This window comes from Sciurus vulgaris (assembly GCF_902686455.1).
Source record: "Sciurus vulgaris genome assembly, chromosome: 11".
NCBI lineage: Eukaryota > Metazoa > Chordata > Mammalia > Rodentia > Sciuridae > Sciurus > Sciurus vulgaris.
Window position 1 is genome coordinate 58,717,420 of NC_136472.1, and position 17,031 is coordinate 58,734,450.

A 17,031-nucleotide genomic window follows, 5' to 3' on the forward strand; every position below is an offset into this window, starting at 1 on the left:
TATTTGAAATGGATATTCTTTTAGATTTTCTGAAATAGCAAACACTCAGAATGTTCTTCTTTTCTTGAAACAGACATCCTAAAGCCCAATGTATCTTGAACTTAATGTTATCAAAGAAGTATTTTTAAAATGACAACAAGGTGTGACTTAAATTTATAAGCCATTCTATCATATTCCACAAAACTCAAGTCTAATTTAATTTTCAGATATAAGTTTATGAAAGAATTACAGGAAGCAGAGGCAAATACTAAGTTTTTAAGGCTAATACTCTTACTCAAGGTTAACTTTTTTCTATCTCCTACTCCATTTCTTGCCTTTTCCTGTCTCATGTTTAAATTCACAGCAACTTCTAACAAAATACAGCAGTTATCCTATGTTTTAAAACTGATAACAAGGAGGGAGTTCTTTTGACGTTCCGTAAAACACTGAAAGTCACTCTTGACATATGGCAAGCAGTTTCAAATGACTTTTAAAAATGACTTGGCAAAGTAGAATTAAAATTAAATCTTTTGAGTATACTTAAGTTCAAATACCTGTCCTTACCTTAAATTTTCATTAAACCTTACTGTAGCTGCACAGTGGAATATAATATTGGTAGAATCTATGATGACTTCTTTATCTTCTTCACTTAGAGCCAGTTTAGGTTGGGTGAGTTCGCTGTTGATTGCTATAATTTTCTCTCTAAAATCTGGATTTTCATCTCTCAATCTGTCAAAGAGCTATCAAAAGGGGAAAAGATTTATTTTGGGGTAGTATTTTTCCACTTTCTAAGACCCATTATAAATCCTTTTCCCCACCAACAGCATTTTAAATATTTTAAAAATAAATTAAACAATTCCTAAATTTGCTATTCTTTCAGAAAACACTGTATGAGGCCCACATATTATCCACATTTTAATGATATGAAATCTGAGACTCAAGGAAGTCAAGCAGTTTGCCAAGGACATAGTGCTGATAATTTACAGAGTTGACTATGAACTGTTTGTACTTTGGCTAATTATATTACATTATTCCTCAGAATAGACTTAAGCAATACAGATATAAGGACAATGTTTTAAAATTATCAATTTTCTAAAATTCAGACCTTAATTTATCACTTTATTTTATTTGGGTTTTATTCTCTTCAGTAGAGTAAAACACCATGATTCATATTCTACCTTACAATCTGAGAACAAATTATTTAATAGAAAAAAGAAGTAAACAAGTTAAAGGGGCAAAACATTTTGGGAAGCAAATATGTATACCAGAAACTGGACAAATTTGGAAAGTTTTATATATATATATATATATATGAGACATCACACACACATGCACATATATATATTATCACACATATATGTGATTCAAACTGGAAATTCAATTCTTAAATAAAACCAAAGAAATAATTTTTGCTAGATAACCTATTTGACCAAAAGATAATTATAGGGTAAGGAAAGGCACATTCATTTGAGTCAAGTTTGAATTTTTTATCCTAGGCTTGATAAGAGTGACAATGCCACTACTGTCCAGATCACTGCTCTACCACATTATGACTTGCCACTGCATTTACAGTCTTTGCTTTAGGTTTAAGAAAGATTCCTAACCTGGGAAGAAAGTCTTTGTAACATATGTGATCACTTTCACCTTCCTAAATAAACAATTTTAGATTTAACAGTCTTCCCCTTTACCACTCCCAGTTTCTCAAATATTAATGTACTCTTAGAATTAAAAAAAATATTTACTAAGTATTTCACATGGGCCAGGTACCTTCTGTATACTAAGAAAACAAGAAAGCAAGACTATTATTCCCTCAAAAACTTTTAGAGTCTAATAGTAAAATCTAGACAGGTAAATGGACAATTAAAATATTCTTTTATAATTAGTAAAACAGGAGTAACAAAACAGTGTTATGAGACTGCATAGGAGAAATTACTAATCCAGTTTAAGACCACATACAACTTTCAGGAGACATGTAAGCTGAACCTGAAGGATAAATGTAATGCCGAAATGTGTGCTGGGGAAGAGAGGGAGGAGTGAGAGAGAGGGAAGGTCCTGAGCATATAAAGTAGAAGAACAGTGTTCCAGAATAGGATGAACAAATTGATATATTTTAGAGGGATTTAGGAGATAACACAAACTGAATTTGACCAATGACTAGATTTGAGGGATAAGGATTATAAACTCCAGGAGGAGTCTGATAGTCTTATAAAGCCTTCAATGACTCCTTTTTCTCATAGGTTTTAAGGAAGTAATGGATTCCCAAAAGGGTTCAGTAAAGAATCAAAAAGAGCAAAACTGGCTAAGGGAGACCAATGTATACTAATTTAAATAATTAAAAAGTATAAGAATAATTTTTAAGAAGGAATCTTATATCCCAGAGTTTTAAAAAAGTAAAAAGCAACATAATGAGGAGTACCTACTGCATAGTGTCAAAGAAATAATAATGAGAAAGGATAATTAGTTTCAATCCAACAAAACATCTTACAGATTTATGAGGTTCATTCAAAGTGAAAAGTCTGACTGGTAGCTATGGAGGCGTTTCCTGCAGTTTGGTGGGGTTTTTTTTTTGTTTTTGTTTTTTGTTTGTTTCTTTAATTAAACAGGACTAAAAAACTTTAGGTATTCAGATGAGGGTTGTTCTTGTTCCAAAATAAATGCATTTTTAAATGGCAACTGCATTTTGTAATATGCCTATAGTGAGGTTCCTTACCAAAACTGGGCTTAGAACTTTTCAATTTAATGTCATTATTAATGTCAGATAAACTTCCTTCATTGAGACAATTCACAATTTCTGATTCTGAAATAATTTTATTCTAGTTCATTTCAGTTTTTCTTAGCAATAGTTTTCTAAAGGTTAAAAATGTCTGACATATTCTATATGATGACTCTGTCATCTTTCCATGGGAGTATCTGACTTCTCCACTTTCTAATACTGTTTTAAGAAGCAATTCTGGTAGTTATAAATTTTAAAGTATTACCAAAGCACAGTGTCTCATAGCATAGTAGGTAGTTCAAACCTACCTAATTATTATTATCTGAAGACTACTTAAAGTATTTAGTAATTACAAATAAACTGCTTCAAAAGTTCTAAAGTCATACTTTAACTATCTACTATAAAGGTAATTTGAAACTTGTTAAAAAATTTTGCTCATCACAGGTGAAAGCTTTTTCCCATACTGATTCATAAGTCATAAGCAATTTATTGCTATCTATAGGAAATTAAGGCATTTTTTTCTTCTACTAATTTTTTTCAGGATACTGTGGATATATACTAAGCTAGTGACACTCACCACACTTTTTCTCCCCTCCACATGATCATTCTCCACACTTACCTTGCCACTAAGGACTTCCTCCACTCGTTCTTGGGGTGTCTGTCCAGCTTTCTGCCTCACCAAAACGTATACTGAATTGACCTTAGGACAAGACCTTAGCAACTTTTCCAGAAGCACCTTTCCTAGGAAACCAGTAGCTCCCGTGAGGAGGACATTCTTGCCTTCATAGTATTCTGGGATTGAAACCATTTTGACCTTAAGAAAAACATAACAAGGAAGCATTAGTTCAAGGATATATGTCCATTCTTAGTAGAAAATCTCTTAGTATTCACATAAATATTTTTAAAAACAAGCAAAAATCAAAACTGAACATTTGTAAGAGAGGACTACTCTAACCTCTGGTTAACTGTAGTAAGGTGAAAAGAAGAACAGACCCCAGCATGTTCTAACCTTGTGTTTTTCTCCTGAATGACCTCAGATAATTCATTCACCTGTTTTGGGCCTAAATTTCTTTAGTACAGTTGGTACTAGATGATCTCTAAAGATTCCTTCTAGCAATCAGAACCCAAATCTCTATATATTCTCTGTTAAAATTTTAAATATAACTGAATGGTGTTTCTCTGTTCCCCAAGGAATTTGTAACACCAAAGGTCAGCAATAAGACTCAACTGCCCAACTTGTATGACACTGCTAGATTTACCTTGAAACAAGAAGAGGTAATACCAAATCCTTCCTCCTATGTGTCTCTTAGTGACAGGAGAGCCAAAAAGGCACTTAAATTTCCCTTTTTAAAAAAGTCATAGTAAGAAAAACATTGGCTAACTTATCCTTTCTACCCAAATTCCACTGAAACAGTAGAAAAAAGATAACACTAAGATAATGAATAAACAAAAGAACCATGATGAGTAAAGACAAAAACAAGGTGAAGGTTTCAAACATAAAGCTAAAACATATTGAAAACAATGCTCCGTACTGTTTAGAAACACACACATATAGGATATGCCTGAGGAGTATGAAACAATCAGAGAAGCAGCTTTGATTATATTTATGTCTTCTTTAGAATGTGGATATATGTACTATACATCCTCATTTTTCATAATTAAAAAAAAAAGGCTGGGGTTGTAGCTCAGTGGTAGAATGCTTGCCTATCATGGGTGAGGCACAGGGTTCGATTCTCAGCACTGCATATCAATAAATAAATAAAGGCTCATCAACTATTAAAATATTTTAAAAAATAAATAAAAACCCAGGAAGCCAATATCAGTCACCAAAACCAAACACCATAGTCCTTCATAAATAAGTACACCAAAGATCATTAGGTACTTTAAAAATACATACAAAACAACCAAAATAAAAATCAACAGAAAACTAAAAAGGAAACTGAAATAATGAAAAATTTAAAGAGAATTTAAATTCTTATAAATATCCTCTAACCCATTTATAAGAATACATAAAATAATAACTACCATGAAAAAGAAACAAAGACTATGAAAGCAATGAAAATCAGCAATTCAGATAGAGGCAGAAAATCCAATAAATAAACTATTAGAATTACCCAGTGAATTTAACAAGGTCACCAGATACAAGTTTTGTTTGGGGGGTAAAAATCTATTTCTAGACACACCCACACTTATACATACATATATATATATATACACACACACATATACACACACACACACACACACTTATTTACACGTACACATGTACCAACAGATAATGAAGTAAGAAAAATTCCACTATGCCACTTATCATCAAAAATACCAATATTATAGGAAATACTAAATTTTGACAAAGATCAGAGAAATTAGAACCTTCATGTGCTGCTAGTGGGAACATAAAATAGTTCAGCTGCTATAGAAAACAGTTTGGCATTTCTTTAAAAAGTTAAAACATAAAACTATATGACCCACCAATTCTACTCCTAGATACATACCGCAAAGAATCAAAAACAAGTACTCAAACAAGTTGACACAAGTTATAGCAGTACCATTCCTAAAAGTTCAAATAGCACAAACGCTCTGCATGTCAATCAGCAAATAAATATACAATCTGTCACATACACACACACACAAAAATCCATTATTCAGCTCTAAAAAATAATTACTGACACATACAACATGGATGAGCTTCAAAAACATATCAAGGGTGGAAGTCAGACACAAATGGTCATATATTGTTTGATTCCATTTATATGAAATATTCAGAATAGATAAATCCACAAAGACAGAATGCAGACTGATGGCAGCCAGGGGGCTGGAAGTAAGTAGTACAGTAGGGAGTGGAGAGAAGCTGCGTAAGGAGCTTAGTTTTACAATGATAGAAACGTTTTCAAACTAATGGAGTGGTGGATGCAGGACACTGTGACTGTACTACTGATTTGTTCCCTTTAATGGTGCTAGGCATTAATATGCCTCCTTCAAAATTCTTGGCCTTGTCATAGCATTGACAAGTGGGTCCTTTAGGAGGTCATTAGACCATGAGGGCTCAAAAGTAACTGAAAGTCTCATTTATGCTAGAGGAAGCGCAGACAAGTACATTCCTTAGGAACAGTGGTATTGAACTATTGGAGCTAAATATTCCCTTATCATTTGATCTAGTAATTCCACTTTTAATTCTATACCCACCCAGCTGAGTACATACATACATACATATATACAAATATATACACACATACCAGAAGACTAACAAATACGGTTATAGCAACATTTTTCTTATTGACCCAAAATTAAAGCAACCCAAGTGTTTGTCAACAGTTCAGTATATGAACTACAGTACGTTCACATGATGGAATATTTTAAAACAACAAAAAGGAAGGAACTATTGCTATAAACAACATGGATGGATCTCACAAAAAGAACACTGGATCAATGAGGTCAGGTATAAATGTCATTTACATAAAGTTCAAAAATAGATAAAACTCATCTATGGTTAGAAGTCAAATGACAGTTACCTAGCAGGGTGGAAAAGGTAGTAACCTGAAGGAAATGTGAAGGCTTCTGGGATACTGGTAATGTTCTATTTCTTGATCCAGATGGCTCACTTTAAAATATTCAACAAATTGTCCATTTCTTAATGTAGGTTGTATTTCAATAAATATTTACTTAAAAAAAATAAAAAGAGGGTCAACATATTCTTGGTCTGCCTAAAACACGACATATATGCTATTATATATGCTACCCCAGCTTAATTTTATATAGAGTTCCCTTTCTCAAAAGTGTCACAATTTGCATAATAAATTACATGGTTATCCTAGTTGTAAGCTGCTTCAGGTCTGAGACTATTTCAAGATTTCAATGACTGAAGCCTAACTAGAACTATAAAGTATAATAACCTTATATGGGAAATATGTAGAATTCTGCATCAATATACCAGAACAATCTGGTAAGTATTAATGACAGCTACCTACTAAATAAATGTTAGTATCCTGAGAACAGAATCAGTTATATCTAATTCTCTAAGCTTTAAGTTGGACACAGTGGCACACTGTGCTATAGTCCCAGCTACTCAGGGATTTGAGGCTGTAGGATCACGAATTCAAGTCCAACCTGGGAAAAATGGTGTGACACAACATATGGGAAGTGGGGAACAGGGAAAGAAGAAATGAGAAGCAATTCCATGAAACAACCAGGTAAAATAAGAACAAAGTATTACATAAGGCTCATTAATGATGAGAAAAATATACAATAAAGCGAAGAAAGGCAAACACATATTAAGCACAAACTGTTACCTTTCATGCCTTCAGAACTACTTTCCACAAATCTCCAATAACTTTTCTTGCCTAATGTTACTGAACACGTCTGTATGCAGAGTCAAACTTAAACCGGTATCTTCCAACTAAACCCCACATTTACAGAAAGCATAAAAGTAAGATGAAGGCATCAACCTACAGATAAGGACTTGAATGCACCATTCTAGCAAAGAAGTTCAAAGGAAATGTAGGGACTGGAAGAGATGATTCTAAAGGCTGTACCCATTTCTAAAGTTGTATGATTCACTACAAGAGGAAACCCAGCCTTCTTCATGAGGCCTTCTGGTTTTAACTAAAAGCATACAATACAAAAGAATTTGCTTCACAGAAATTTTTAACATGAAATAAGGTGAATTCTAGTTGAGGAATCCTTAAAGAATGCCAGTGCAATATTAACTGATTTAGGCAGACTCTTGAACAGACATAATTCAAAGGCAACTAGACCAGGTTTCCCTGAGGACCATTTCCAAAGGCAGACAACCAGAGGAAGAAAAGACAGAGGTCCACTGTCAGACTTAGAACTGGACTCATAATCACTTAGGTGGACTTAATTATAACCACCATCAATTTGGAAAAAAAAAAAAAAAAAAAAGAAGACATCAATCTCAGGTTAAGAAATGAGCACATATCAAAGATCAGGGGATTTACTTCCAATCCTAACCAACTGTAAGACTTTCCTTGACAGAATCATTCATTGGAACTGATGTGAGTGAGCTATACCATTAACATGCACTGAATATGTTTGTGTCTTTCCACGTTAGAATTTATTTTAGAAAATTCATCAGCTTTAATTCATTGAATACACATGGTTTCATTTTACAGCAAGTTCTTTTATTCTATTCCAATCTATTTTATTCTATAACACTCAAGTCACACATCACACTTCACACTATGATATATACAGGTTATATTACAGAAAGGAGGGGAAGGGACCATTCCAAGTGTAAAGGCAGAAAGCAGATACAATGCAAGAGTCACTGCAGGTGACTAGATAAGGATTTAACAACCCAGTACCCAGAGCTGTCAAGGTGAGGGCAGGAGAAAGAGTGCTGAGTTGAAATCAGGAACAGGAAAAGAATCTTTGTTGTGGTGATCCTCTTAAGGCTCATGACAAGTGACTAGGAAAGAGGTTAGTGTCCTTTCATGCCACAGTTCAATGTACCTCTACTTTTATGAGTCTTAGGGGATTATATCTGGTGTGATTCATAATTTCATATGTCTGGAATTTCTATTGATTTGATATGTGCAAGTGTCCATGTTCTTCTAATTTAATTTGATAAGTTTACAAGTACTAATTTTTTCTTGGAATGAATAAATTATTCATCAGTTTGTGTCTTATGGTTGTACTGGGCAAATGCTGGTTATTTACTTACACAAGCAAGTAGAGTTATTCTACCTTGACACATACTCAAAATGGAGCAACTCATGGCAAAATGCTAGTTAATACAATGGAGTAACTCAGGGCTAGGCACAGCCTGAAAACTGCTATTCCATACAACATGGAATAATGTGGCATTGGGCAGAGACTACTCTCCACAGGAACATTAGAAACAAAAACCCCAGGGCAATGGTTGTAATAAGGTAAAAGACAAGAAGCTCTGTAGCCTTGCTTAAGAGCAATAAATTCGAACACATTTCTACAAATATTTATATCAATGTAATCCTATGAATACAATCACTGAATTTTGAGCTATTAGAAACTAAATACCATTTCAGTACTAAGTGAAACATCAGACTTTGCTTATAAATCACTTCGTATTAAGCAAGGTGATCCTTAGTTCAAGCAAAGGCTTTCTAACACCCAAGTGCCAAGCCCTGAGGTTCTTAGTCTAGCAAGCCAGGGGTGGAAGCCAGGCTTACCCATTTACACCTTGGGGTTAAGTTTAGTTATCGGTTTCATTTTATAGCTTCTTCATCTCTAAGACAGAGATAATAGAACCATTCACTTGTCCTCTACCTCATACCATTGATGTGTCAATTAAATGTAGCAAATTAAAGAGTAGGCACACAATTACATTTCCTTATTAATTTTCCTGTTATGTCCATGGCAGAGATTCTCAGTATGGTCCTTCAAAAATCAAACTGATCAATAACGTTTCAGAATAGTCTAAACATTTTTAATGGTTTATTTTTCTAAAAAGGATAACTTATTTATGAATGTAAATTTTTAGACTAGGAAAAAAAATTACTGAAGTAGTACCAAAAGTTATTCCCTCTCTGAACTAGACACTATAATATTCATATGCACATATACTCGCTTTTTAATTTGAGGGAAAAAAAATCAATGATTTTAGCAAAGGCAAGCTTATACCACACAAATGAAGGCCTCACAAATCAATCTATAAGCCATTCATACATAATGTCTGAAGTAAGAGTTAATAAGCCTTCAGATACTCATAAGTTAGAAGAAAATCAAGGCTGTCTCATGACAGCTTTAGGACGTACAATGTACACAGGTAATCCCTTTGCCCTGGCTATTCTAAAACTTGCAGATGATAATACAGAACAACTAGAGACATCATAACACTACTAGTACTAGAAAAGGGTGCAATCACTTTGGAAAACTAATGATATTCACCAAGAACATATGCATACTCTGTACAATCTTGTAATTTCTTCGAAGTCAGGAATACTTAACCAAAAAATAAATATACAAGGGTACTGAAAGTCTTGAACAATAAGGTTCAAAGACGTAACATCTCAGAAGTGAAAAAATACCTCAAATATCCACCAACAGTAAAATGTGTAAATGATATTCCATAAATTCTACATAGAATCCTCAAATATTAGCCAAAGAAATCAGATGCAAAAATAAATCTTATGTGACTCCAATTATATAAAATTCAAATAGATACAAAACTAATCTAGGTGTCAGTAGTCAAGACAGTGGTTATCTTGAGGGGAAGGGAAGGGACACAAAATGGGTTTTCTGGGGATCTAATATTTTATATTCCTTGAACTGAGTATGATTACCTGATTGATTTTGGTTTATAATATTCAATGATTAAGCTGTACCTGGGAACTTCTCTGCACTAGAATTCAAAGAAGTTTATTTTTAAGGGGATTTTTCCTATATAATGAAAAGGTGTTGTGTTTTGAATGCTGTTTCCTAGGTTTTGTCTTCATTTATAAATACTACAAAGCAGCAATCTCCAATTTAAGAATCATAGTTGAGTTCAAGGTAGGCTTCCAGATGACCACATTTAAAAGAAACACTGGTCCATCTTCAGAGTAAAATGGAAGAAACATATTCCAATAAAATGGAGGTTTCAAAACATTCTTTGCAAGCTGCAAACCTAATACCTGTTCAGTTTGGGAAACTTCCACCTGAAAGGTAGGCATGGGTGTTGTTGGCAACTTTTAGTCAGGTTTACCATGAGAATTAGAGCACGATGATCAGAAAATTCCGAAAAGTTTGCAGTTTGACCAGAAAAGCACAGGCAAAATTGGGGCCAAAGGTGTGGTTGTTGAAGAGATTAGCACCACTAAAAAGAAACCAAGAACTTCATACCAAAGCAACAGGAAAGATGCCTTGAGGGCATCTCAGGAATCAGCAAGACCACATCCATCACAGTTTCAAGAGTGTAAAAATGTAAACTCATTTGAAAGATTTTGCTTTGAGGACAGCACGCCTGCACAGGGCCAACTTATGAAGTGTTTACCCAAGATTTTTTTTGCCATGCTCAGGTGTCCAGGCACTCTGAGACTTCTGTAGTCACAGTCGAAGCAGGCCCAAGTACTACTTTTGCTAGCAGTAAGCCCTGGCATGCCCATGTAGTCCTTGGTCCATGTGGTGCTGGTTCTGCAGGCATGAAGAATGCCAAGAATTACAGGGTCATGGATAAAGGCTTCTACCAAGACTTCAAAGGACTGCAAGGCCAGGCAATGTGTCAAGATTAGAATTCCTGCAGGTACTCCCTGGGAGGGCAATACATGAAACTGTAAGAGTAAAGCCAAAAGTGCAATGGAGACCCCAAGAAGTTAGAGATGCCAGGAATATGGAATGTCTACCAAGGAAAGCCGTAGGCAATGAGCAGAGTCAGTCTGAGAGGACATGTGGGCTGCAACCAGCAAGAAAGACCACAGGGGTGAGGCTGCTCCAGTTTTTTGGTGCCCACACCTTGCCACCACATGCCCCCAGATGCCACCAGACATAGAGTTACAAAATTTGAATTTGCTCTGCTGGGTTTATGTCTTGCTTTGGTTCCATCCCTCATTCTATGCCCCCATTCCTCCCTTTTGGGATGGGAATGGTGTTTATTCTATACCACTGTATGTTGGAAGCACTGTAACTTGTTTCTGATTTTTCACAGGCACTCATAGCTAAGAATTGCCTTGAGTCACAGAGGAGACTTTGTATATTCTTGGAGACTGACAGAATGCCTTTTGTATTATGAGATGGACCTAAGTCTCTGGGGGCCAGGGGCAGATATATAAAGCCACATCTAAAAAGACCCTATTCCAGGTCTTTCAAACACAAAATCCCATACCTACAAATATTACCAGTTCAATCTAGTACCAAGTTCATGAGACACTACTCACCCCCACATCTCCTTAGAAATGGTAATTTGTATACTCTCCTTAGGAGGTCTTTTAGAGTAGGTAAGCCCCTCTACTAGTACCTCACAAGCATTAATGTGCAGACAAAATGACCTGGAGATTTTGTTTAAAATGCAGATTCTAATTCCATAGGTCTGTAGTGGGTCTGAGATCCTCCGCTTCTCAAAGCTCTTAAGTAATGCTGGAACCTTGCTTAAGTATACTCACTCCCAGCGCTAGCACACCACTAATGCCTTGTGTTCCTGAACACTAAGGCTATTTAATAATGTTTTACTTAAGACAAATGAAAAGAACAGAGAAAATATCAAGACTATTCCCTTTATCTCTCATTCATACTCCACATGTACACACACATCCCTGTACATTATGTACCCATGGTCTCTGACCCAAAACATGATGTTTTAAAAGGCTATAATTGGCCTGTAAAGGAAACACATCATATCAAAGACAAAGGGCCAATTTCTGTAACAAAGAGCATCTACACTTTAATAAGACTAGCAACCAATTAGGTAAGCAAAAGACATAAATAGAAAGTAAACATTAAAAAAAAAATGGTTCTTGAAAAATTTTTAAAAGATGCTCAAACTTACTCATGAAAATGTAAATAAAAAAGGTCCATTTTTCAATTATCAGACTTGTGAAGACTAAAAAAATGATTTAAAAAAAAAGTGTACAAAGAAAGTAGACACTCAATCTTCATGAAGATGGCAGTTAAGCAATATCTACCAAAACTTAAATGCCCATTACCTTTGACCCTGAAATGCTATTTCTAAAAATTTATTTTGCAGCTATTCTTATGTATGTAAAATGATGTATTCATTGCAGCAATGACTGCAAAAGATTGAAAACCTAATTGTCCAATAATAGAGAAACAGGTAAACAAATTGGCATATTCCTATAATGGTACACTCTATTTAAAAAGAGTGAACTGGCATAACAAATATTGATACAAAATAACACTCAAGACAAATTTTAAAAACCAAGATGCAATGCACTATATGCTGTACCCCTTTTATGAAAAACTGGGTACCTGCAAAACAGAGATGAGGGACATTTACTTTTCACTACATATCCTTTCACACATTATGTCCATGTATTATCTATTTTTAAAAATCATTATTTTTTGTAAAATAGAAAAACCAGGTATCAGAAAGTCCCAAAAACAATTTTTGAAAGAACTAATATCCTCCTCAAATTAGTCACTCTCTACCCATCTTTTGTCTTAAAACAATTACAAATTCACATTTATTTTAAAAAATAAACAAATCTTCTTTTTTTTTTTTGGTACTAGGGATTGAACTCAGGGTTGCTTTATCACTGAGCTACATTCCCAGACTTTTTATTTTGAGATCTAAGACAGGGTTCCACCAAGTTGCTTAGGGTGTCACTAAGTTGCTGAGATGGGTCTTGAACTTGCATCTCCTGTCTCAGCCTCCCAAGTCACTGGGATTACAGACATATGCCATGGCACCTGGCTCAACAAATCTATTTAAGTGACAATAAGACCTATTATCTTTCTTCTGCTAATTGTCACTACTAAATTTGCTCCATTTCTTTATTAGATTGAAAAATATTTTAGATTAATAATCAGGTAATTACTTATATATGAAACTGTGGATGAACAGGCTTAGTTTCCTGAATGGGATGTGGGAAAAAAAAAAAATCCCCCCTTCAGGATAATGTTGATCTCAGAATTAGATATAACTCTACTATTTCCTGAAAGATTCGCCTCTCCCATTTCAGGGTAATGTTGAGATATGACTCTCTACTATTTCCTGAAAGATTCACCTTTTCCACAATGTTTACCATGTTCACAAAGGAGTAAAGGTACACAGAACTACCAAAAATATTACCATAGTTTTTACGAGAGTCCTAGGTTAGAGGCCCAACTCTGGCAGTCACAGCAAATCAGATCCAACTACTCACCTCAAGAGCCAAATGGAAAAGTAATGGTGAAAAGCAGGAAAGCAACTTTAATCAATTCAGCCACACTGGGAAGACAAAGGCACCAGAGTCCAGTGCCTTCAGAAGTTCTTACATGAACTCCCAGATTATATAGTCAAGGGGAGCCAACAATAAGCATATCAAGCAGTCTTGCTTAAACTGTGGTCTGACTGAACATTATCTCGGGATTGGTTAAACTTTATGGCAATACTAAGAAAGTTATTTATCTGGGGGGATAATTCCAACTCATTGCAAGATGTTTATCAATGAGACCTATTGCTCCTAGAATCCAAGGTGACTGATTCAGAGTAAAGGAGACAAACGTAAAATGGAGGCAGAGATGTCAAGTTTTCTACATTTGTAGCTCCAAGTGAGAGGTCAATGTTTTTAGCAATAGCAGCCTCTAAGTTCCTGTTACACAGTAAAGTCTACATTGACTCTACCTATATGCATCTTTCTGCATTGTTATTTATTGTGCATACTCAGTAATTGACAAACCATCTTTGTAATAACTGTTTTGTTTTACCTGTTATAAATTACTTTAGGGAAACTAAGCACTGAATCTAAAAGTCTCAAAATGAACATATGATCATTCAATACAACTTTCTATAAATTTCTACCATCTACAGCTATACCTGAAAGTAGAACCTATTTAGTTTTCAGTTAAGACTGAATCCTCTGGGCCTTAAGCATGAAAAAGTTCAAAGTCAAGGCCTACCAGGGACAAAGCAAATGGACAAAGAAAATATTTCATTAATCTTTTATTTTTAACTCCAATTAGGTGCAATTCCTGTGTTTAAAAAAGCCACACGCTAAGCTATGTTGTCATTAACTCAATTCTGTTTATCTCATTCTCTTATACTTCTCAGCTGGAAGACCAATTGGTAGAAGTACTGAAGGAAATTCAAATCTAAATTATAATTTAATACCTCCTTAGATTGATGCCTTACATAAAATTTAAAAACCTAATATATAAAATGTAGAAAAATAAAATGTGGATAAAATAAAAGGGCAAAATAATTATAAAATATTATTAACCAGGAGTTGGCAAAAGATTCTGTAAAGGGCCAAGTAGTGCATATTTTCAGTTTTGTGGGTCATTGCTCAGTAGCAACTTTTCCACTTTGCTCCTATAGCCCAAAAGCAGCTGCTACTGGTTTGAAAATGGTTTGTCCCCACCAAAATTCCTGCTGGGCTTTAATTCTCATTATGAGTTATTAAAAGGGTGGAAACCTAATCCCACCTAAGGTGTTTACAGGAAGGGCTTTGGAAGGTGATAAGGATGAGAGCCTAAGGGTAGAACTCCCACGACTGAATATTGGCTTTGTAAGGAAAGAGAGGATGCGGATACAAACAGACACACAGTGTATCTTTGTCATGTGATGTCCTGCACTGCCTTAGGACTCTGTCAACAAGGAGGCCATCACCAGATGCAACCCCTTCAGATCTGTAAAGCTAAATAAATTTTGGTTTTTTTTTTTTTTTTTTTTTTTTTTTTTAATAAAGTGACCCAGTCTCGGGTGTTTCATTGTGGTAAATTAAAATAGACTAATAAGACAGTAGCCACAGACAATAAATACATACACATGACTATGTTCCAATAAAATGAAAAATCAAGAAGCCAAACTGCCAATTCTTTTTTTAAGTATGATTTCCAGTATTCCACAAACATTCAGAAAAAAAAAGTATAAATTAGAAAAACATCAATGGGAAAGCAATACAGTCTAAAAATACAATGTCTAAGATTTTACTGCTATGATCTATAAAGAGGGCCTTACATATGAAGACACAATCAAATAGGCTAGGCATGTGACAACAGTGGCAAAGATTGGAGCTGCAGGGAACAAAGACTTCCAGCAAAGAAGGCCAAAGAGGCAAGGAAGAATGTCCCTATAGGTTCAGTTTCCCTATAAGTTTCAAGGGCAGCATGGCCCTGCTGACACCTTGATTTCCTACCCATGGCCTTCAGATCTGTGAGACAACACATTTCTGTTGTCCCAAGGAGCCAAGTTTATGCAAATGTTATGTCAGCCCTAGGAAACTAAGAGGACAAATATAGTAACTACAATTAAGATATAAAGCAAAAGGCTTCTAAAAGATGATGCATTCGCTTTCATGTCGTAATATATCATGGATTCATTCCAACACATATGAAGAAAGCTGCAATCACAAAAATGTAACACTTATGGATTGAATGGCTTTTTCAACATGGGTACAGGAAAGAATGGCAGGAAAAAAGTTTTACATGCCAAAGAAGAAAGATCAAAAGAAGGTAAATGTTCAGATTGCAGAACAAATCATTGAAGTCTATGTACCCATACCCACTGTATCTTTCTGTTCTAGTTATCACTATATAATAATCATTCTAAAACTGTCTTACAACAACACAGTCATTTAATTCTTTAACAATTTCTGCAGATCAAGAATTTGCAAAGGGCTCCACTAAGCAATTCTGGTTGAATAGTTCCAACTCTTTTCACCTCTCCCAATAAGGTAGTTTGGGTTTCCTTATAAAGAATGGTAACCTCAGGCAAGTCAGACGGCACACAATGCTGTCTAGTGGCTTAAAGACCAGAAAATTCTAGTGAGCTAGGTAGAAGCTCTCCAAACTTTTCCGACCTAGACCTAGCCTAGCCTGGAAGTCACACAATATAATTTCCATCACATTCTGTTGCCTAAACAGGTGGTATAAAAACAGCTCCAATTCAAGGAAAAATAAAGCCCATCTCAGGACATGCAAGCACCCTAATAGTTTTTAAATGCTAGAACTATATCCACAAATTATGGTTCTGTGTCTGAGACTAGGGTTAGTCAATTTTTTGTTTTGTTTTGTTTTGTTGCAGTTCAGTGTATGTGCAAAAAATATAGAAAGGAAGATAGAACTCTAATGCCTTGAATTCTGGGAACCAGTGTTCACACCCCCTGTAGGACTGCCATCACTGTCAACTACCTTTAGAGCAACAACTTTGGGGCTGGGGATGTAGCTTAGTGGTAAAGCCCTTTCCTAGTATGTATGAGGCCCTGGGTTAGATTCTTAGCACCAAGGGTAGGGCAGGGGAGTGGGGGACTGCAGCTTTTCCCAGTGACTCCTATGCCACAGTGCAAACCAACCTTTGATACACCATAGTCATATGCTCTCCCACAATGCAAACTAATGCCAGTACCCCCAAAACCAAAAGATTGTGGACTCAATGCAAAAAAGTACAAAGTATGGCCCAAGAGGGACTTACAACCCTCATGGCTCCATGAAGACAGGAGACTTATCAGCATTACCTCTCCCCATTTCTTCAAGGGGTCTTGAGAGTGATCGATCAGCAGTCTCAGGAACCTTTCCTCAGTAGCCAAATATGTCAAAGGATAAAACTACAACAATTTAGTTTAACAATATCAGTTGGTTTCAATTTCTATTCTACAATGAAACACTTTATTACATAAAACAGAATAATTATTCCAATGAGCTAAGCAGATGTTAGACAGAAAAAAGCTAACGAAAGCAGAAATAAACAAAAACAGAAAAGAAGATTG

General features: G+C 35.2%; 1 protein-coding gene across 2 annotated transcripts in view; it reads right to left on the reverse strand.

Moving 5' to 3' along the window:
- FAR1 (fatty acyl-CoA reductase 1) overlaps positions 1-17,031 on the reverse strand; it is a 56,814-nt gene that overhangs the window by 28,810 nt on the left and 10,973 nt on the right. Inside the window, exons 2-3 of one of the 2 annotated variants that reach the window (XM_079103756.1) lie at positions 3,312-3,506; positions 544-719 (exon numbers count right to left, since the gene is read on the reverse strand). In XM_079103756.1, the coding sequence (XP_078959882.1) occupies positions 544-719; positions 3,312-3,500 (365 nt within the window). In that variant the 5' untranslated portion in view covers positions 3,501-3,506. Of the gene's footprint in view, positions 1-543; positions 720-3,311; positions 3,508-17,031 lie in introns of those variants that run through there. The other variant, XM_079103757.1, reaches the window with a different exon arrangement.